Source organism: Tursiops truncatus, chromosome 11, assembly GCF_011762595.2.
Source record: "Tursiops truncatus isolate mTurTru1 chromosome 11, mTurTru1.mat.Y, whole genome shotgun sequence".
In the NCBI taxonomy this organism is placed as follows: domain Eukaryota; kingdom Metazoa; phylum Chordata; class Mammalia; order Artiodactyla; family Delphinidae; genus Tursiops; species Tursiops truncatus.
Window position 1 is genome coordinate 48,072,302 of NC_047044.1, and position 22,409 is coordinate 48,094,710.

Genomic DNA, 22,409 nt, shown 5'->3' on the forward strand with positions numbered 1-22,409 from the left:
AAGATTAACTCCCTCTTCTTACCGTTTTTAAGTTCTTTCACTGGTTTACAAATGCCTTCTCTACTAAACTTTTCCTTGAATGCATTCCTATACCTCCACCACCAACTTTCTTCTCTTGATTATCCCCTACTCATTTCCATAGGCATGATTCTGGGCAGCATTTTTTTTTCTATTTCTTTGTTCACTTCTACGTTGTTCTTCTTTTCCTCCTTCTAGGTGGGAGCAATCTTTGTTGATTCACCAAGTTGTTCCTTATCCCTCTTAATGTTTGCATGGAGAAGCCAAGCTTAACGTTGAACTTTGTTATTGCAGCCAATTACTGCGATTTCAATGTCTGTGCGGTGTTTTGCTTTTCCCATCCTGCAAATAATCCCCTTTAAAACATTCTCTCACTTTGGTTTCTCATTCCCAGCAGGAGGCTAGCATCTAAGCGGCTGACATCTTGCTGCAGAGTGGCTGTGAGTATGTGAAAAGCACTACAAAACTGCAGGAGCGGCTGGCTAAGCCTCTGACAGGGAGGAAGAACAGGGAGCTTGGCTGCAAAGTGGGTGCTCTGAGGACAAGTTTTCCTGTCTTTAAAATCTCTGTACCTGGCCTGGTTCTAACTCAAGTTCAGGCCCGAGTAAAAGCAGGCCTGTGTATCTCCTGAAGTTCTGGGCAGCGCCCAGTGCGGGGGGCCAGTGGGGGTTGTCGGGCAGGACTTCAGGTGCCATCCTTCCCTTAGCTTGCCAATCTGGGGCTGGAAGTGAAAGCCTTGAGTTGACGTCTATGTCTGGCTTAACTCCCGGTGCCCACATGCACCTTCTCCCTCTGCCTGCCAGATGATCTTCTCAATGCTGGTTCTCATCCCAAATGCCAAGCTGAAGGTAGAATAAGTCATTGCATTACTCTCCCACACCCCAGCATTTGCAGGGGGCAGGTGACCAGAGGCAAGGCTGGCTGAAGCCTCATTTAGTTCCTCTGGTTTTGCAGGCACAAAGGAACTAGAATGAGTTGAATCTAAAGTTAAACTAAACCAGAGGACAGAAAGCCATTCGCTTGGTGTCCTCTATGGTAATCTGCCCTTTTAGAATAAGAGACAAGTGGGCGGCAGTGGCCCTCATGGCTCACAGCAGGCCAGGACCTTCAGCATTTCCTGCATTTCCCTCCCATCTCCCTCATTGCAATGAACCCTGTAACACGCCATGCCAGGCACTGTATTAAGTGCTTTACATACATCTCTTAACTGTATACCTACAATAATTACTATTATTATTTTAATAAACACTATTATTATGTGTTGTTATTTCATTTTTATAGATGATGAAACAGGTTCCCTAACCATTTTGTAACTCAGGGCTTGATACATATTGAGGGCTCAAGAATGTTTGTTATTTAACTGAAAATTTGACCAGTTCTAGGGAGTTAGTCCCATCACGGTGGAAACCCTGGACTGGGATGAAGGCAAGTGTTTTCCTTAAGAGTATGGAGATATTGACTCAACACTAGGCTCCAGGAGTATTCTGAGGGCTACTTTCTCTTGACCCTCTTACAGTCCTTGGCTGGGTCTGAAAATTAAACTGAAAAAGACAGATTAACATACCAAAAAAAGCATACAAATTTATTGAATATGTTTTATGTGATATGGGAAACTTCATAAGGAAATGAAGATTTGAAGAAACAGTTAGACCTATGTAATTTTATGCTATGTTTGATGAAGAGTGGTCAATGTCGAAATATGATACGTTAGGGAGTATGAAGCATGTATAGTAAACTGGGGCAAACTTAACAAGGTCTGTTTGTTAGGATTCTTTAAGGGTCCATTGGTCTTCGGAGGTAATGGTATTCCTTTCCCCTGGGGTATAGGAAGGTACCTCTCACTTGAGGGTTTTATGACTTTTCTGGGGAGAAGGCTGTGGAGGGAGAAGGTGAGGGTGACCTTCCTGTTTCTGCTGTTTTCTCAAACTCCTTCAGCTGAAAATATTCAATATGCCAAGATGCCATATTTTGGGGTAGCAAGTTCCGAACCCCATCAGGGTCAGTCAGCCTTCTCTTTGCTGCTATTTGATTACAGAGTGGCTAGAAAAATCCCTTCCAATTACTTTGTAATGCTCAGATTTGTTAGGTTCTATTTCAGCACACCACAATGTGTTGACAGGTGCAGCTTGTAAAGACATCTGTGTGGCCCAATATACTGGCTTCAATCAGGGAAGATGGTTTCTTCACTGCAGGGCATCCTCCAACCTTTAATATGCTAACATGCATTGAGTATCTCCTAAAGGGGGACATAAATGTTTCATCAATTCTAAGCAGCACTTTCCTCCCACATTTTGTCATCTCTGAAGCTAGGATGCTTCTTATGGACAGAGGCATCTTCCAGTGGCTGTTCATCAAGCAGCAGTTGTGCAATGGTAGACACTGCGTGGGCACATATGAACTTGGTCAGAGCTGTTGTCGTCATACGTCAGTTGAGTTAGGAACATTCTTAGAACAACATATGTGATGTTTAATTGCTCTTTAAAATGTCTTTATAAAGATGACACCATGATTTGGTGCTGGAATGAAAAGTTACTGTATATGCCAAGAGGTATGAAAACAGAGCAGTGGGCGTGTATGTATGATGTTATAGCAGCCAAAATTCATCATGCAGGGTTAACAGCCATGCCATATTTTCTTGCAAAACAATAACCAAGTGCTTGATAGAACTTAAGAAAGGACAATACCCAGTGGTTGAGGCTATATTGTGTTATTGAGGTAGGTGCAAAACGATTGCCCACCACAGGCCAGAGAGCAATGCAACAAAACTCAGGAGAACTGCCAAATCCCTAGAAGAGCATCGTGTCCTAGTTTAATTGGCATTGTTTTTTCTTTCTTAGTGGTATGTAATCGATAGTTTATAGGTTTGATGAAATATGTTAGTGTAAAGCATTTCCAATCTTATTTGACCACAGGCTCTTGTTTCCTCAGGAACGTCTCTTGGAACTAGTGTCCTGTGGAATATAATTATGATGATACCTACCACTTATGATCGTCCAGTCACTTTAAATACTTCACCTATATTACTGAAATGAATCCTCACTACCATCTCATGAAGTAGGCACTATGATTATCTCCACACTGCAAATGAGGAAACCAGGGCATGTGGAGATTGACAAACTTGCCTAAAATCACACAGCTGGTGTAGTAGAGCCAGGATTCAAACACAGGCAGGTGGCCCCAAAGTGTGCGTACTTTACCACCACAGCAACGTAGTTGGGGAAACTCTGTTCTAGCCACAGACTGGAGGAGGAGAGTGCAGCCAATCTGACCCATGATTAAAAAATGAGTAAGTACCACAACTCCCACTGACTCTTAAAATATTCAGCAGGAACCTACAAGGGGAAAAAAAAAAAAAAGATTTTCCTGCTCTTTGCTGATACTGTGAATACATTATTTCCTTTTGTATATACCTAGACAATCTGCATTCCCTCCAGGTTATGAAGATTAAGAAGAAAGTCACTTTCAGTGGAAGACTGAAGCACTACAAATGTAATCTGAATAAAATACCAGGAACAAACCAAATAAATATCAGCCCCAATTCAGGTCATACCTGAATGCTCTGAAAGAGTCCATTACCTTACAGGTTTGCTGCTCTAGTGAAGGGTAAGCTAGTGCTTTTTTTCACGGGGTGGGCGGCGGTGGTGGTGATTTACAGAAATAAGACCACTTTGTGCCACTCTTCCCATCTCTTTTGACTAGCTACTATTTGTGAGATAAATTTCAGTGAACCAGATGGACTTACTGATAGGTGTAACAATCTCCTATTAGCTCAGCCCCTAGGGAAGAGGCAGGTGACAGAATGATTTTGGCAGTGAAATGAAACTGAGAACAAAAGGTGGTGTCATTGCTTGGAGCAGCAATGCTCTTCAGGCCCCATCAGCTCAAGTTTCCCAGGCAGGTGACTGTGAGGATGATTCTGCATATTCCATCTCCCTAAGAGGTTTTGAACTCTGCAATGGGCTTTCTCCACATGTGGGTTGCTTCCTGAGATTAGTTTGGCCTTCCTGAGATCTGTCTGGCCTTATAAAAGCTGCAAGTGAATACAACAACTAGTACCTATGGTAATTTAAGGAAATTATACTCTTCAGGAGACAAAATGCTGTCCAATTGCTCTTTATCTGTGCCAGCTGGGTAAGAAAGGAAGCTGATTCATAGCCCAGTCCAGTGGGACCAGTGGAAGACTTGATTACACCTTGGTTCCAGGCTGTCTTGTGGAGCAAATGCCTTGGCGTTTGTGGGGTCCAGAAGGACTGTAATGATTAAACCTAGTCCAAGATTTAGCTTGGCATTGGCTTTTATGAGAGAGAACACACAGGTGTCAGACCAGTTGTGGACAGGATCTTTTCTGTACATCACCCAAGAAGGATGAAAGATATGGATTCCACTTTAATATGTGAATTGTAGCTGCAAAAGAAATCAGATGGAGATGGCTATCTTTATGGCAGCTGGCTAAATGGCAGCTGGCTAAAATAAAAACAAAGGAGACATTACAATTTCTGGGGTTAAGAGAAAGCTAACAAATGGAAAGTTCATTACAATAACTCATCCTTGTGTACAATAGCTGCTCCATACATATATTATGGTACAAACCAATTGGTAATAAAATTTTGACAGGGTTCATTACACTAAGTTTATAAGTCAAGCGTTTGGGCTTAAGCATTAGGGACACTCTTTGTTCCAGAAAGCTGCAAACTAGAAGGACTTGATAAGAAAGTACTAGAAAGAGTCCAGCTGTTAGATATTATTCATGTTTCCTTTGAACATACTATACAAGGCATGTATAGTTACAGAGAGAGTATCTGAGGAGATTAAAAACCATGGTTATATTAATGCACGCCTGTCTCAGGGGAACTGTATTCACTTTTCTGTCACAATGTATGCTTCCTGCAGCTTCTCTGCTTCATCTGGCAGGTTGCCTTTGGAATCTGTAATGCCTCAAGTCACTTTCAGCAGTGTTGGAGGATAGAAGCCATTAAGGCAGAATAGATGCTAGAGGCAAGATAGCGAATAATCCACTTGAACGCCAGTCAGGAATGCCTGTGGCAGCTCAAACCTCCTCACACGCAAATATTTTTCTGGAGGTAGGATGACATATAACTAACTACTGTTTCAAAGTGCTGTTAATTGTTTGTCATAAAATGAAATGTGAAGTTTCCCACCTGTATGGAAATCATCTGAGCTTAGCAAAAACATATTCAAATACTAATGAGGTGGTATGAAATATTAATTATATTACAAGGCTTCTTAATTCTCATTTCATTTTTTAACTTACTACTGTAAGCAAAGATAACCATTTCAAGAACTTTTTAACCAGGTCTGCAAAACCTGTGTGGCAACCAGGGCAGATCCTCTGAAGGGCCAGCCTCTTACTGGGCAGAGTTTTCTGAGGTAACAGGCCACTGCTTTTCCCTCCTCTAACAAAAAGCCAAGAGGTACAGATTCCTATTCAGGCCACAGAAAATGACTGATTTGTTCAACTCTTCAACTTACCACCTTAGTTGTGTGCTGGAGACAAGCTACAGTCTTTCCTTCATACACAGGAGGTGATGAGTGTTGCGGGAAGGGGAAATCCCAGCTTTTGGGGATGGTGCTTTCAGTGTTAAGAGGGCAGGCTCTTCAGCCAGCCATGGAGGGACCACTTGGCCCTATTGCACTCTCTTCTGAAGAGTGAAGACCTAGAGTTCAGGTAGGTGTGGGCGAGTTGTTATTTGCGGGGAATACTTAACTGATTTTCAGACACAAGTTAATACAGCCCTTCATCATTTGTATATATACAAACTGTTCCTTGTGGCAAGATAAAGAAAAGAGTACGTGACTTTCAGAGCATGCCATGGAACATGAGCCTCCTAGGGCAGGGCAATTGCCAATTTACACAGTTGTTATTTCATAACAACTGATGGTTTTGGTTGGGTGAGCTCTCAAAGCAATCCTAGTGACCTCACTTATAAAATGGGAGTGGGGAGGTGGAAGGTGGGATGAGGTGCTTTTTCAGGTCATCTCTGTGATTCATTTAGAATCAGAAAAATAAAGAGAAGACAAATTGCATCATTGTTTTTTAAGTGATCCCTATTTATTACTTTCCCTTCACAACCCAGAAATGCAGTTATTATATTTTGTATAACAAGTGAGAATGAATCCTAGGATTTCTTTTCCTTGGGTATTCAATGTATTTTCTACAATATAGTCTTCGTAGATTATATTTTGCATTCCTTCATATATCTCCATATGTAAAGATTACTCTGGGTCAGCAATTAATCATGGGCGAGTTACTTAATCTCTCTGTGCCTCAGTTAACTTGGTTATAAAATGGGGTTAATAATATTTCTACTTCATAAAATTATTGTGAGGATTAAACAAATTAATAAATGTAAAACTCCTTAGATGAGTACTTGGTATATAATGTGTATTATTATTATTACTATTATTTTATATTGTCATCAAGGCTTTCTGAATCTTTACCATTTACTTATGTCTTCCCTATGTGTATAGTAGGGAAGAGGTGGAGCAGGAACGCTGAAGTTTAGGAAACATTACAACCTTCCAGGATCTTATCTAATACACACAAAATATGACATATTTAAAACTACATGAAGTAATATGCTACAATATGTAATCCGAATCAAATGCTGGTTTTAGGTGCTGCAGTAACACAAAGAATGAGATTAAGTGGGTTTATGCTCTTCAGGGAGAGGGTTGAGTTTGAGCTGGGCTGAAGAACAGGTAGAACTGAGTTGGATGAAGAAAAGTGAGGAGGGCATTCCAGATGAGGACAACATGCAAGAAAGCAGAGGCCAGAAAGAGTGTGAGATGGTCTTGGGGCAGTGGGCGAAAGAGCTGGCAAAGCAGAAGAGTGGAAGGAAATAAGATTGCACAGAACGGAGCTTCATTATGGAAGTTCTAGACAATTCTCTCTACTTAGAGGACTCTCCACCTTATGGAAGTGGAAAGAGAGGAGAACAGCAAGCTTCTGAGTGAAGGACAGAGCAACAGACAGAGACTCTTAGAACATTTCCAGGGCTCGGGGGTTGGAGGCTGAGCCCGTGGAGACTACTGAGGAGGTGGCTGCTCTGGCTGTGGCAGTGAGAGGACATGGGGGCCAATGGGGGCCAGTCCAGGGCACAGCAGAGGGAGGGAGAGGAAAGAAAAAGAGTAAGTGGCATTTCGAGGAAAAGTCAGGCAAGTTAGCAAGGCCTGTCTGTCACTGACTGGATAAAGGAAATTAAGTAGCAGGTAAGTCAAAAATTATTTCCAATGTTCAAATCGGTGGGTCTGAGAATTAGAGACCCCATAGAAAACTGGAGGAGAACTGATTAAAGGAGGAGAGAAGCAAATGAGGAGTCTGGTGTTGTATAAATATAGCTGGCAGTGACAGTATGACCTCCAATAATGATAGTTGATGCTTATTATTTACTATGTGCCAGGCACTATGTGTTTTACACATGTAAACTCATTTAATCCTCATGGAAACTGTTTGAGATAGGTACTATTATTATTCCCATTTTATGAAGGACAAGAGGTTAAGCAGTTAATGCAGTTTATAGAGTTGACTGGGATTTAAACCCAAGCTGTCTGATTCCAGTGCTTGTGCTAGACCACCACTGTGCTTAGTACTCTCAGGAAGTCCAAACTCTGACAGGAAGTGAAGACTGAAAACAACAGTTGGGAGTCATCAGCACAGAGGTGTTAACTGCAGTTATGGAAATGGATTAGCTTTCTGAAGAAGGCAGGCAGATAGGAGAGCAGATGGCCAAGAATGCATCCTGGGGGAGGTCCACCCTGAGAAGTCGAGCACAGGGAATGTGCAGAGCCCCAGTGAGGGCAAACAGACTGTGTGGGGCCAAGAGTGGGAGCCAGGAGACCATACCAGTTCAGGCAAACATTATCGGTGGCTTAGAGTTAGTATAGTATCAGTGGAGATAGTGCAAAATGATCCGATTATTGATAAACCTTGAATACATATCAGACAAGACTTGCGGATGAATTGGATGCCAAATGTAAGAGAAACAGAAAAGTTAAGGATGAAGCCAAGGTTTTCAGCCTAAACAACTAAAAGGATGGAGGGGGAAACTCTTAGATGCAAGGGTGAGAAATTAGGGGTCATTTGGATTGAGTAATATTAAGATGCCTTAAAGACATACAATTGGAGATATCACATGTATTTCTTTGCTAAATAAATTTAGGGGCACGAAATTGCATGTTCAAGTTCATTCTCATCAATACTATGCATCTATCTCAAGGGCCAGACTAGTGACCAGATTTTAAGGACCATTTCCAACCCTGAGACTTGACAATCCAATAGCCCTCTCTTCACAACTAAAGTAAAAGCTATTGATTCTCTCCTTTTAAAATTCCTACAGGAACTTTTCTTCCCCATATGTATTCCCTTCCTTTGCCACATTGCCTATACCACTTACAGTGGCTCTGTTTTCCTGACAGAACCATTCTGATATAGTATATACAGTCCTAAGAGATGTAGCAAGCACTCAATAAATATTAGACAATAATAACACTAATCAGAAAACGTATGTTCATAATAAACTTGAGACTAACAGATTAATGATGTTGGAAATGGGTGGGACTTCCCTGGTGGCGCAGTGGTTAAGAATCCACCTGCCAATGCAGGGGACACGGGTTTGAGCTCTGGTCCAGGAAGATTCCACATGCCGCAGAACAACTAAGGCTGTGTGCCACAACTACTGAGCCTGCACTCTAGAGCCTGCGAGCCACAACTACTGAGCCTGTGTGCCAGAACTACTGAAGCCCGCGCACCTAGAGCCTGTGCTCCACAACAAGAGAAGCCACTGCAATGAGAAGCCCACGCACCACAATAAAGAGTAGCCCCCGCTTGCTGCAACTAGAGAAGCCCGCGTGCAGCAACAAAGACCCAACACAGCCAAAAATAATAAATAAATAAATTAATTAATTAAAAGAAAAAGAAAGAAATGGGTGAAGGGGGGCAAAGGTACAAACTTCCAGTTATAAAATAAGTAAGTCATGGGGATGTAATGTACAGTATGGCAACTATAATTGACAATACTATATTGCAATTTGAAAGCTGATAAGAGTAGATCTTAAAAGTCCTCATCAAAAGAAAATAATTTTTGTAAGTATGTATGAGAATAGATGTTAACTTATTGTGGTGATCGTCTTGCAGTATATACAAATATCAAATCATTATGTTGTGCACTTGAAGCTAATATAATGTTATATGTCAATTATACCTCAATAAGAAAAGAAAAAACAAAGATTGTTAAACCATGTGAGTTCCACTGTTTAGGAACAGCAAATACGAGGAGTCGTATAAAAGGAGACCATTCTTAATACCTAATAACAAGAACTGCTCACGCTTCTATAACACTTTTCAATTCACAAAGTGTTTGCACATACCTTACTGCATTTGGCTAAGGTGAAACACATTTTGGAAACAGACACTTACTTTCTTAATAATAAAAGCCCATGATCAAGAGAACAGCACAACTATAATAACAAAGTGGCTTACATTGTAAAAAGAACATTTGTTTGAAACATGGATTTGTTCCACAGAGTTTTCTCTCATCAGAAGAGAATGAAGCTGCCCTCTGGCTCATGTGTTCTCTTGTGCTATGGTGTGAGCCTTGGATCACAAGGAAGTAGTAAAAAACCCTAATGACCATCCATATTTCAATAATTGCAGAGTTTAGCTTTCCAATTAATTTACTGAGCACACACTTGATGACATGTATGGTAGTAGCCAATTTATAAATGACTTTAATTGGAATTAATTTTAGGGAGCCAGTATTTTTTCTCTTTTTGGCTCACCAATATTGACAATTTTCCTTAATACTGTGTTTTAGACACCTATAGGTAGAAAGACAAGTTCTGGGCCCAGAGGCTCAGGTCCAGTTTCTGTTTTCCTTGCTCCCTTCTAGAGTAGGGGTTCCTGTGCTCGTCTCAGCTCCGATTCCCATCCTTCTTTTGCCTTTTGTCCAATTCCCATCAGCAGGATGTCCTGCTGGCCCTTGGATCCAGCTCTCCTAATTGTTTGCTTGGCAACAACTCTACCAGAATCTCTGGAAATACAAGGCTACGGATGGTCTTCTGCAGAGGCCCATTATAACACCATGCCACACGGTAACGTTGAGGAGACCAGCAGAGGGAATGAAAGGGCACAGCGAAATTCAGGCCTAGTGCCTGAAATGAAGGGCACTAGTGCTGACAGGTACCCATCTTCACTCCTGAAGGTTTGGGGCCTAAGACTCTAATGGTTGCACTGAGACTAGCTCCCAATGGGAACAGAGGTTTTTTGGTCTATGGCTTCAAATATATGCTACTAGTTGGGAACACTGACTGCGCAGTAGGAAGATGCTTACAATGATGCACTGTCCAAATCCTGCTGCTACTGGCTGTGCTCTCTGCTATCATCCCCCTTAGGGATCACCTTCACTGCAGACAGCCACCTTGCCCAAGGCCATGCCCTTCCTAGGGAAGCCTATTATGGCCCAACGCAGAACAACTCTGACAGGCCATGTTAGTTCTGGACTCCCCAGGGGGTTGCCTGAGGCTGTGGTCAGGCCCGCCTTGCATCTTGACTTCTGCTCACTCCTGCTCCCTTGCTCTCCCTCCACAGCTATGGACCCCCAGGGCCTTCACTAACAAACATTCAGCACATGCAACTACATCCCGGGGTCTGCTTCCCAGAGAACCCAGTCTGCCACAGACTGCTCTCTATATGGCCAGTATGTGTTGCTATCTCTATTTTGCCATTGTTGCCTCTGCCTTTCTCTTTGACCGTACCAGTTTGTACCTGTTTTCCTCATTTATTGTCAGTTTTTAGAGTTTTAAGAGGGACTGGAGGTAAATGAGAGCGTCTAACCCACCACTGTGCAAGTCAGAGTTAAACTGCAGAGAACATAATTTACTCTAGCAATTCAAAACAGAAAGGGTATTTTCAGAGTATTCAGTGTTGACACAGATTTATTGCAATAATGGCCCCAATTTTTCATTCCTCCTTTACCATGTGAGTTTGTAACTCCTCACATCAAGGGATTGAGTCTATTTCCTTACCCCTTGACTCTTGCTTTGGCCTATGGAATGTGGCAGAAATGGTGTGCTGTTTGTAAACCTAATCCTCAAGAGGCCTTGCACACCTTGCTCTTCCTCTTGGATCTCTATCCAGGCTAGCTTGCTGGAAGATGAGGGCCCACATGGAACACTGATGAGTTGTCCTAGCTGAGGCCATCTGAGACCAGTCAGCCTCTAGTTAGCCCATCAGCTCTCACACCACAAACACGTGAGCAAGCTCAGTAAGATCAGCCAAACTCAACCTGGACCAGTAGAACTGGCCAGCTAACCAAGAGATTCATGCAATAATAATGGTTACTGTTTTAAGCTGCTGCATTTAGGAATGTTTGTTATACAGCATTATTGTGGCAATAGATGATTGATATGAGTAGCTTACAGAATCACTGGGAAGTCTGAAGAAGGAGACTCTGGGGCCATGTTACATGACAGAGTCACTAAAGTCATGAAGTTGTCAAACCAGGAAACTCCCTGCTAAGTTGACAAGCCACTGTTACAAGCTCTAGTTCCAGAAGCCTGTCACTTCTCCTGTAATTAGGAAGCTGCTAACTCAGAACCAGGCTGCTGCTGTTATTGCCATGATTTACACCATCATGGTAGATGCCTGTGCTTTGCCTTTCTTCCATCTAATTCATTTTATGTAAGTGCTTCTTGTCATCAGAATGTAGGTTACACCTGAACTTCAGCTGCAAAGGCATCTAGGGTCAAAGGGATTTTTAGCTTTCTAGCTTCTGCAGGACATGAGAAGGAAGTTGGAATGGATTTGGAATGAGTCAGCCTCAGTATCTACCACAGCTATGATTAACTAAAACAAGCATTAGTCCTAAAACTTATTTCATAGGCATATGCTCAATGATACTGAAAACAACTTCTTTAAATTCATACATTCAGTGTATTTCACAACTGGGCATATCACTCTCTACACTGTCAAACATCATTAATTCAATTAACAGAAGTTGAGAGTAAAGGATTAACAACGTAGTACTAAGATTTTATGAACTCATGGCTTCAGCAAAATTCAAATAAAAATTTCTTAAGGGAACCAACAATTATAAGTCAACTAAGGAGAGGAAAACTGATTTATGTTCTGAAAAATTCTTGGTCCCTTATGATATTTGATATAGCAATGCTAATGGAAAAAACAGTGATTTCAGAAGGAATAATAAGAGCTATTTGGTCTTGATCTGCAGTTATTAAGGTGTATATACACAACTATGTGATAAAAGAACATTTCAAAATTTATTTTGGCATAGAGTAGATATTTACAAGGGTCTTAGGAAGGCAGGTGGGTAGTGTCCTCTGATCTGACCTTAAGACATGACATCTGGTTTTAAGTGGTGAGAGAATTAAAGCTTCCAAATCTGCCGAGTTAGCAACTCTAGAAAAATCTGTAGGGGTGGTGATTTAAGACAATGAATATTCAGTGAAGAAAAGGGAAGGTAATTCTTAGATAACAGAATCTTCAACAGTGAAGGCCTTAAAATGAAAGGAATTTTGTGCCCCCAATATTGTTCTGTGTCTTGTTGCATGGAGACACAACATTATTATGGTATGTAAGGCTTGCAGTGGTTTATGCCTTACTGAGAATTACTTTACTCACTATAGCCTTGTATGGCAAGGAGTCCCACAGCCTCACACACACACAAAAGTCTGTGCTGTCAGGAGAAGCTAGAGTCCCTCCAAAAGGTGCCGCACTGATTCAAAAGCCAGACACTTCTTTGTCAACAAAGGCATGGGGGCTAAAAGTCTGGAGGGCAAACTGCACTTGGCTCATTGGCAAGTCTTAATCACAGACCCTGTTTATTTGTTTCTTACATTAATGTGAAATGCCAGAAATTTTGCTTCCAAGACAGAATCCATTGACTTAATTTTTTCACTTTTTTTTTCAGTTGTGCAATCAGAAATTCATTCATATGAGGAAAAGGCAGTTATTACCTATGGAAAAACGCCAAAGAAAGCAGTGGTCAGACTGATTGCTTTTTGGCAAAGGCTGAACTCAAGCTTTACCAAGGGAAGACCATATAAGTGTGACCTGAGGGGAAGTTACAAGTGCCAGAGCATTGCTGAGCCTGGAAACTGGAATTTCAGTTACCTTGTAAAGTATTTCAGAGTAAATTATACACATGCAAACGCAAGGATGACGTATCACCATGTTGCTAAAACGGTGATTTCTAAACCAGCTTTACTCTTATTTCTGAAGCAGTAAGGGAAAAAAAGAGAGACAACAGACAGCAAGTAATTTACCTTTTGGGGAAAGAATCTTGAGCAAGTGTTCGTTAAAATCTTCCTGATCTCTGGCCTGGATTCAGCTACCTGGGGGCATAACAAAAGAGAAAGTGAAAGGTCACCTAGGTCAGGTGTTTCCCAGGATGGAATTTAAAAGCAGCTGCCTTATCCTGTCTGCTCTTTAGTCCCCAGGCTTAGATCAAACTTGCTGGCTCTAGATTTAAAAGCATCTTCAGAATACCAGGGTGCTCACATTTAGCCCCTTCTTTGCTTCCTTCTCTCTATCATTTCCTGTGTTCTTTGTGTACGCGTCTGTTCCCTCATCTGATTGCAATCACATTTGAAGGCAGAGGCTGTGTGTTACTCACTGTATCTTCTTTCTTCAACTTTGTTATCTGTATAAGTGTTTTGCTTATAGATAACATATTTTTGTTTGTTAAATGAAAATATAGTTAGAGGCAAATACAAATTCTCCAATCTTTCAATTCTTACTGAGAAAATGATGGGAGATTGTTAGATTTGTGAAGTGATCGACTTTCTGTTTTTAATAGAGTGAGTAGTATATTTACACTTCAAGTACAAATAAAAGTTGCTTTAAACGATTTTGATATGTTTTTGTCTCTAAAATAAGCAACAGCCCTATTGGGATATATATAAATCAAAGTGACTCTAGAACGGGTCAATGGAAAGCGTCATTTTAAATAGGAGGACAGCCTTAATAACTATCAATACCACAAAATTTCCATGTATTAGAAACTATGAATAAAATGCTCATCTTCATAGCTGCTGCTAATGTAGTTAGACTCATGAGGGTAAAAATGTCTGTGAATGATGCCATCATAACATCATTTTTCTTTTTTTTGTCTGTCTTTTATCCCAGCTGACGGTATACTACACAAGCTCTTCTACAACTTGCCTTTTTTTTTTGGCAGGGGGAGAGGGGGGAATCATTCCATGTTAGCTCAAGGAAATGCTTCTTTCTTTTTAAGGGTTGCATGGGGGCATTCAAGTTAATAAGCTATTGTCTCAATTCTAGTCTCACCCTTTGGAATCTGCAGACCCCTTGGATCCTGCTAGCTCCCTGTTAGGTGTGCTAAGACAGACTCTAGAGACAGGAATGCTCTCTTTTACTAGCTTTTCCTCTCTGCAGCCCCTTAGCGATGACCTTTACCTCCATGGTGCCAGTTGGTTGCAGTCTCCTCATTCCCTTCCCTTCTGCCTCCCTTTTCTTTTTTGGGGGGCAGCCTCATTTTGTCCCCTCAGAGGCACCAGCACCACTAGGCAGTGATTCCTTCTCAGAGGTCTGACCAACTCCCATGAGGTGTCTCCAGCCAGCCTGGAGCCGTGCTCAAGTAACCTCAACATTTTCCCTCTGTACTTCCAGACCCAGGGTATGAGCCGCTTCTTGGAATTACTATGCTCTCTTTCTCCATTTAGCTTTTTAAAGTTCTCCAACAGCTAACCAATCGCTCATATTAAGTTTTCTCTGTTGAAATGCTTCTGGTAGTTTCTGTTTTCCCTACCGCACCCTGAAGGATATAGTGTGTACTTGACATCTGCTGGGTCAGACAGCCCGAAGGAACAGAGCAGCCTGCACTGCCGTCTGGACCTGCTGCACCGCCTGTTCCTGCTCTGGTCCCTGGAGGAACCATCATGTATTTAACTAGTACGCTGCAGATGGACATTTAAGTTGCTTCCAACTTCTGTTACTATAAACAATGCAGTCAACAACATTAAATGAATTGGTTTTTCACATTTGGGCACGTATATCTGTAAGATAACTTACAAAAGTGGAATTGCTGGGTGAAAAGCACTGCCAAATTGCCTTTTATAGAGGTTGTATCAGTTTGTCTCTCACAGGCAATAAACAGAAATCTATTTGCATGAGAAACAGAGAAATCAAGAAAGGGAAGAGGGAGCCAGTTGTGACACCCTCATCTCAAGGAATTCGATCCATCATTTGAGGAATTACTTTCTGGCCTAGACCCAATGGACTTCACCTTGAGTCCTTTGGAGAGAAGGAAGGCTAAAATACAAGTGGAAAAGCTCTGTAAGACACTTTGGTACTCATTCAATAGAGGGTAACACAAAAAATGTACGGAGGTGATTTGCCACAGATTCCCACCAGGGTTGAATAGCCCAAGGAGGTTCCATGCTGCGCCTGTGGTAACTCAGGCCACAGGAAATGTTGGCGGCCAGCAAGAAGAGTGACACCTAGAGATGTGTGGCTATTGGAAGAAGTGGCAGTGCTGCTGGGCAAACTATATGTGGTAGCTGTAAGCACATGTGAGACACTTCCTAGGCACTCTCCAGAACACTTGGGGGGAACTTTGTGGGGTACCGGGTCTGCTGCCTACAGTAGTGGAGAGTGTTAGGAGCTGGTAAAACACAGGCCACAAAACTCTCCTTTAGCAACACTGTCGCTCTTTTCATTTCTACATCTTTGGCTCATAAACTGAAATAGGCTTTTCTTAAAAATAACAAAGTAAACTATTCGTCTTCCTTGAGTCCTTATAACACATCTCAGCAAACTCAGGTTGTGACTAAGTCATTTTTTACCATCTGCTGTTTGGTTTTCTTGACATTTGTTCCCTGCTCAGCAGAGCTCGACTATAGTTATCATTGCCCTTGTTTGGCAGACAGGCTACATTCTGTATACTTACTTCTACTGATTTCACCTTAGCATTATGTGGTAACAAAGCTTTGTGTACAACCAGATCTGTGTCTTTCCTATCCTGTAAGATCTGGGCTGCTTTCCTGCAGAGGACTTTTGTTTTATGTTCCACTGTGTGTTTGTGCCATTCTTAATTTACACGACAGAGATGCTGTCATCACCAATTAACATTTATCAAGGGCCCTCTGGATGCATGGCTGCATAGGGACTAATTTAATATTCTCTTTGTTTCATATATCAGATGGCTCCTTCAAATGAAATTTTAAGTATCTCAGTGATGATGAAGAAGAACAGAGACATCAATTAGGATTCAGAAGACAAGCCTCTGCAGAAAGGATTAATAATATTTGAAAGTTTAAAAGAGGGTATCCTTTTCTTCAGTCAACAAATGACAGAAGTAAAATGAAACTGCATTCATTGTTCTGGAAAAAGCCTGGCAGCATTCCATTCAGACATCTGCCCTTTGATTGTCCCATTTTCCTCTTTACTTATTTCAGTTCTTCTAAACTTCAAGGCTAAGTCTGAATATTTCTTCCTGAGGCTTTTTCTAACCATCTCTGACCTTGGGGATGACTCCTTCCTCCAATTCGTTTATCATTCATACCTCTCATTTGGAAATTTAGCACATGATACATTGTACAATAGTATTGAATAAATATATGTTCATTCTCCCCAAGCATATTAGAGAACTATCTGGACAATTTATGACTTTTCCATCGCCAGGGTCAGCACAGTGTTCTGTCAATGGTAGAATCTCAAGATATACTGATGATGGCAAAAATCTGTAAAATTCAAGTGGAATTTTATTTTTAAAAAGGGTGAGAGGAGAGACAAGGCTGAAACCTTGGAAGCTGAGACTCACAAGCATCATTAACGAACGTTTCCTAATCTAGGAGCTACATGTACATCTTTTGGGGCGGAGGCGGGGTGGGGTGGGGGTTGTGGGAGGCAAGAACATCACTGGGAAGTCAGCAGTTTGTCTATCAAGATTCAGTAAAAAAGTTTTTTGGCCTGTCAGCCATACTTATTTTCTGGCCTCTTCCTTTTGACGTGACAGTAAATAGTGTAGCACGGTTGTCGGTGGCAGGAATTGATATTCTAAAGAACAGACCTGAATATTTTCATTTCATACAAAGAAACACTCCGTTCTGTCATACATGTTGGAACTAAAAACACACCTCCCTGTTTTATGACGTGAAGAACCTGGGTCCAGCGAGGCCGGCGACTCACGAATCCCAGCAGCACGCAGACCCATTGGTGCGCAGGACGCGACAAAGCAGACGCCGTCGACCTCTCCTCAGGACGAAGCTCCCGCGGGGCCCCGCCCACTCCGGGCCCGAGAGCCTCATTGGCCGGCCTTCCGCCCGCCATCTCTATCAATCCCCGGGATTTGGCTGGGGAGGCGGGCGTTCTCCTTTCCAGCACTGATTGGTCGACTCTTAATGACGGTGCGGGGCTCTCCGAGTCTCTACTGGTTTTCAGTCTTCAGAATGGGCGGGGAAAGGCAGAGCGACACGGCTCAAGGCGACAAGCGCGGAGTGCGCCGGCGCGTAGTCGGGGACGCTGGGCCGAGGCTTTTGCTAGGGAACCTCCTGTTGTCGCCCCGCCCCCTCCGGGCTTTTTGTCTCATTAACTGTCGGAGTGACTGGGGCTCCAGCGCCGGGCGACATGCCGGTGCGCTTCAAGGTGAGGCCGGGGTCCCCGGGGGCCGAAGCTTGATGGGGGGAGCTGGACAGGGCGGGTGCAGGGCGCCGGAGCCTCACTGGCTTCCTGGGCCGCGCCCCTCGGCCCTGCTGAGCCTGTCAGCTCCCGATCCTGCCTGTAACCATCCTAGAGGATGCTGCTCTTGTCCTCTTACCTAGCCCCCTCTCCGCTCACACTCACTTCCGAGTTGCCGAGTGGAATAGTTAGATGGTTTGAGGTGGATTTATTTGGGTGGGTGGGGGCGGGGAGAGCTCAGAGGCGTGTAGATGGAGGGCACTTTATAATGGGAACTACGGTGGCTTCAGATTGGGACACCTGTGGACCACATCACAGCTTAGCTTTTGACACCCCTTCCCTTTAAAACTTTAAAGTGTGTTATGTCTTTTAAAGGCTTGAGAAATGGGACCCTGACAAGATAAAGACAGGGTATAAGAAATACACATTCTTCACAATTGTGCATTTGTTTAAGGTTTGTTAATAGTTCCAGGTAGCTGGTAGCTGTCATGGTCAAGCACCCTTCAACATAACAGTTGACCACAGTGTTCCACAAGCCCTGACTGTCTTCTTTTATCTTGAGGGTTTGCATCCAGAATGGGAGGGAATTTGGCTTTTCTTGGTTGACTTTACAAAACTTCTAAAGGGATTAGGCATACTATATTATATTGTGTACTCGGTGAGAACTTCGTTAGTTAGGATAATTATAGTGATGAGGATTTAGATTGCCACCCATTATCAGACAAGACCTCAGGCTTTGGAATCAGACAACCAGCAAAAGGGTAGCCACTCTGAGCCTCAGAATCCTTGTAACATCTGTCTCAAGTGGTTGTGAGGATTAAGGATATAACACTATGAACTGGTAGCACAGGGCTGGGTCAATGTTGGGAGCTATTATTAAGGACCTCTTCTGTGTTTAATTATCAGTCTTAAGTCTTTCAACTCTTTTTAGAGGTTCAGAAATGATTTTTACTGATGTCTACCTTAAAACAACTTTCATTAATTACGTTTTACTCAAATTGTACTTTGCATTACAGGGGTTGAGTGAATACCAGAGAAACTTTCTGTGGAAAAAGTCATATTTGTCAGAGTCCTGTAATTCCTCATTGGGGAGAAGGTACCCATGGGCTGGACTTAGATCAGATCAATTAGGTAAGTTGAACAGCTAGTAGTCATTATAAGTTCAATAAACCTCGGGGTCAAGTTTGCAAAATGATTTATTAAAAATTTGTGAAGTGGGCTTCCCTGGTGGCGCAGTGGTTGGGGTCCGCCTGCCGATGCAGGGGACACGGGTTCGTGCCCCGGTCCGGGAGGATCCCACGTGCCGCGGAGCGGCTGGGCCCGTGGGCCATGGCCGCTGAGCCTGCGCGTCCGGAGCCTGTGCTCCGCAACGGGAGAGGCCACAACAGTGAGAGGCCCGTGTACCACAAAAAAAAAAAAAAAAAAAAAAATTTTGTGAAGCATTGTTCAGTTGGCCTGGTTGATTTACTCGTTTGTTTAACAAATATTTATTGAGGGTTTACTGTAGGCCATGACTATTCCCCTCTTCTAGGGATATAACTTTGAACCAGACAAAGACCCTTAACTGTGGGGAAAACAGTAAACAAGTAACTCAATAAAAAAAACCAGGGGATTTCAGGTTGTTATATAAAATTGTAGGCTGGTGTGATAGATAACTGGAAGGAGGGGTGGGTTGGAGGGAATACACTTTAGAATCAGTGGTCAGGAAAGGCTTATTTGAAGTGATATTGGAGCTGAGACATGAAAGCTGAGTGTGGACAAGTGTGGGGAGGGGTACTCCCAAGGTCTTGAGGAATGGAAGCTTAGATAGATAAAGCAGTTTGCCCAAGGTTCACACTCATAAGTGACAGAACCATGATTTGAAATCAAGTCTGTGTTGTTCAAAGCCTGTGAGTTCAGAGGCCATGTTCTTGTCATCACACATGCTTCCTCCCTGTATCTCAGGGAAGTTAGAACCCTCGGCTAAGGCTTCCCAGAGTGTGGTAGAGGGGGAAAGAGACAGACTGATTCCATTCAACCTGCTTGCTTAATTCTCCCTCACTAGAACATAAGATCTCTGAGAGCAGGGCTCTGTCTGTCTGTCTTCACCACCTGCTTAGTACATGACACAGGGCCTTGGCATACTCTGGAGTTTATTAAACTTCATTTTTGAATGAATGAATAAACCTGGGTTTGAATCCACATTTGCTGTGTGACTTCGGGCAAATTGGGCCTGTTTCACCAAGTGGGAGTTGGGAAGCCCATTGCACAGGATTCCTAGGAGGGATGAAATGAGATGTTCCTCTTAAGGGCTAGGTGCGTATATACAGATGAGTGCTTGGTGCCCAACCTGTGACATGTGTGAGAGTGCCAGATGTGTAGTATATAAGTTCCTCCAACTTAGATGTTTGAAGCCAGGAGAAGAAAGACTTGCATGTGGGGTGGCAAGCCTGGGAAATTAGTAAGATGAGAGTGTTTCCAGGATTAGGTTTGGAGAACAAAGGGAAAAGTGGATGAGAGTGGGTGGTTCTTTTAGGATTCCTCTGAATTGTCAGGACCCTTTGCCCAGAGCCTGGCTTCAAAGACTGGGTGTCACTGCATCTTGGGCAGGGTGGTGCTCATAATCCTCTCCGAATGACCAGAAACTCCACAGATTCGAGGCTCCATTAGATTAAGAATCCCAACATAAATCTCTCAAAATGTAGCTAGCCCACTGAGGGCCTTGAGGGATGTTATGACACGGGGCATTGGTTAACCACATAGTTGCCCCCATGTAACATTTTAGCTTGGATCAGCTACATGTGAGGGTAGGGGTGATGAAATGAGACTGCGGGAGCAGAGCCACTTTGGAGTATGGTACCTTGTGAGGAAGGAATGGTCTAGGGGGAGGCCTGTTAACAGGGAGGTAAGGGGGAGGGGCAGAGTGAGAACTCCAGGTTGCTCAGAAAGGGAGGTGGGGGCCAGGAGAGAACAGCAGCGGTGTTACCGAAGGCTGGCTGGGCGTTCTGTGCTTATTTTTCCTCATAGTGTATTTTCCACCGTGCTAGGAGACAAGGGTGGACCACTTGAGAATCTTCTCTTTTCATTTTGCTCTTCTTCCAGCAGCCCTGCTCTGTGTTAAAGAGAGAAGTCTGGGGCAGTGGTCTTCAAGCTTTTGTGCTTTCATACCCGCTAAAAGAATTTAGAAACTCTTATCTCTGTTCACATTTTAAAGTTGATATTTAAGTTCTTTTTTATCAAAAGTGTAATGAATAGTTTCAAAGGATATGATTTCTAGCATATTGAATATTGTGTATATGTTTTACATGTCTTTTGTTAAAATTTTGGAGCTAGCGATTGAGCTCAGTTTATGGTAAATGTTCATCATTTAATTGGTAAAGTCAGTCCTCACTAGAAAACTAATCATGTAAATTAGAATTATTCTGTGAGGAAAAAGTCTGACTTTATTTTTTGGTCCACATAAATGCATTAATATGCATATATGCATTTCACATAATGACTGTCTTACACCCTGAATTTTAATTCTAAGATAGGTAGATGGAAAAGGTGTCGTGCTGGATAGAATAATGCACTGTTCTTTTGTTATTTCTAATCTCTGCCTTTGTTGCTTTCTGTCAAATACTCTTCCTCAGGAGTTGTGCTTTCTTGAATTGTTCCTTTGTTTGTCCTCCCCACCTATGACAATTTTTTTATTCCATAGGGTGGTTGAGAGGCGTGTCTTTCTTGTATGAAGTGGGAAGAGGGTGATTATGAAGGGAGTGGTGAGAAAGGAAACTACAGATGGCAGATGCAGCCCTTAGGCTGTCAGGAAGTAGCACACATGGAAGTTAGGATCTGGAAAGTGATTCCCTTAAGCTGCCCATTTCTGCTCCTGCCCCCCCACAGAATGTCTTTCTGTGCCTCCAGATATATATGCACCCAGTTTGGAGACCATGGTCTAGGGCAGACTTGTAAGGGTGGGGACCCTGAGTTTGATGGCCAGAACATCCATGATAGAGGCTAAAGGACTCTGGTTTTACCTAATGCCAGGTTGTCTGTCTACCTTCCCTTCTCTTCCATTCTTAATCTTTCTTCTCTACCCCACCCTGCACTGTCTTCTTTCTTTTTAAAGAATGGCTCCAAACTAGGGCAGTATCTCAGTGACTGTCATTCCACAGAGCTCCTCTTACCTGGGTAGAAGGTTAAGTTTTTGGACATTTGCTTGCCAGACAGAAATATAGAGAAATAGTATCTTAGGTCTTGTCAAAAGGGTTCATTCTCTTTACTTCTCAGGAACTCAAGGCAAATGTAGAACTAAGATCCAGCATAATGACATCTCACCCCTTCTCATCTTGGTCTGCTGTACATAAGAGAAGCTTTGTGAAAAGTTCCAAATTTTGACAGCACCAGGGCCCTTTGTTCTGTAAAGTAGCACAGGAAAGTAATTAGAAACGGAGGCAACACATTCCACCTGGCTTGCCAGGTCCATCACGTTGTGATTCTAGCAACTTGTGTTAGGATAACTCGAACATTGTGACCTCAATTTAAAAATTATGGTCAAACGTTTAATATTTCTTTAAAACAAAATTAAAGATATTATGTGGAAAAACTGTACTTTTTTTAATCCCGTAACTGGAAGGATATTGTGTATCTCAACTGAATTTTAAATTCCATTTCTCCTCTCATACATGTGATTAAAAGTTGTCTTTGTAGCTTGATGCTTTGGTATCTGCTATTTTTGTATATTATATTTTGT

General features: G+C 42.5%; 1 protein-coding gene and 1 long non-coding RNA gene across 5 annotated transcripts in view; one reads left to right on the plus strand and one right to left on the minus strand.

The window, feature by feature from the left end:
• Positions 1-17,302, minus strand: part of LOC117314099 (uncharacterized) — a 131,175-nt gene extending 113,873 nt beyond the window's left edge. For both annotated transcript variants that reach the window (XR_004528768.2, XR_012324294.1), the window contains exons 1-2: positions 17,155-17,302; positions 13,321-13,389 (exon numbers count right to left, since the gene is read on the minus strand). This is a non-coding gene — a long non-coding RNA (uncharacterized lncRNA). The remainder of the gene's footprint in view (positions 1-13,320; positions 13,390-17,154) is intronic.
• A 203-nt stretch (positions 17,303-17,505) lies between these two features.
• The window catches only part of MDM1 (Mdm1 nuclear protein), a 29,118-nt gene continuing 24,214 nt past the window's right edge, over positions 17,506-22,409 (plus strand). For 2 of the 3 annotated variants that reach the window (XM_019918617.3, XM_019918618.3), the window contains exons 1-2: positions 17,508-17,662; positions 18,712-18,826. In XM_019918617.3, the coding sequence (XP_019774176.2) occupies positions 17,645-17,662; positions 18,712-18,826 (133 nt within the window). In that variant the 5' untranslated portion in view covers positions 17,508-17,644. Of the gene's footprint in view, positions 17,663-18,711; positions 18,827-21,946; positions 22,350-22,409 lie in introns of those variants that run through there. The other variant, XM_004320747.4, reaches the window with a different exon arrangement.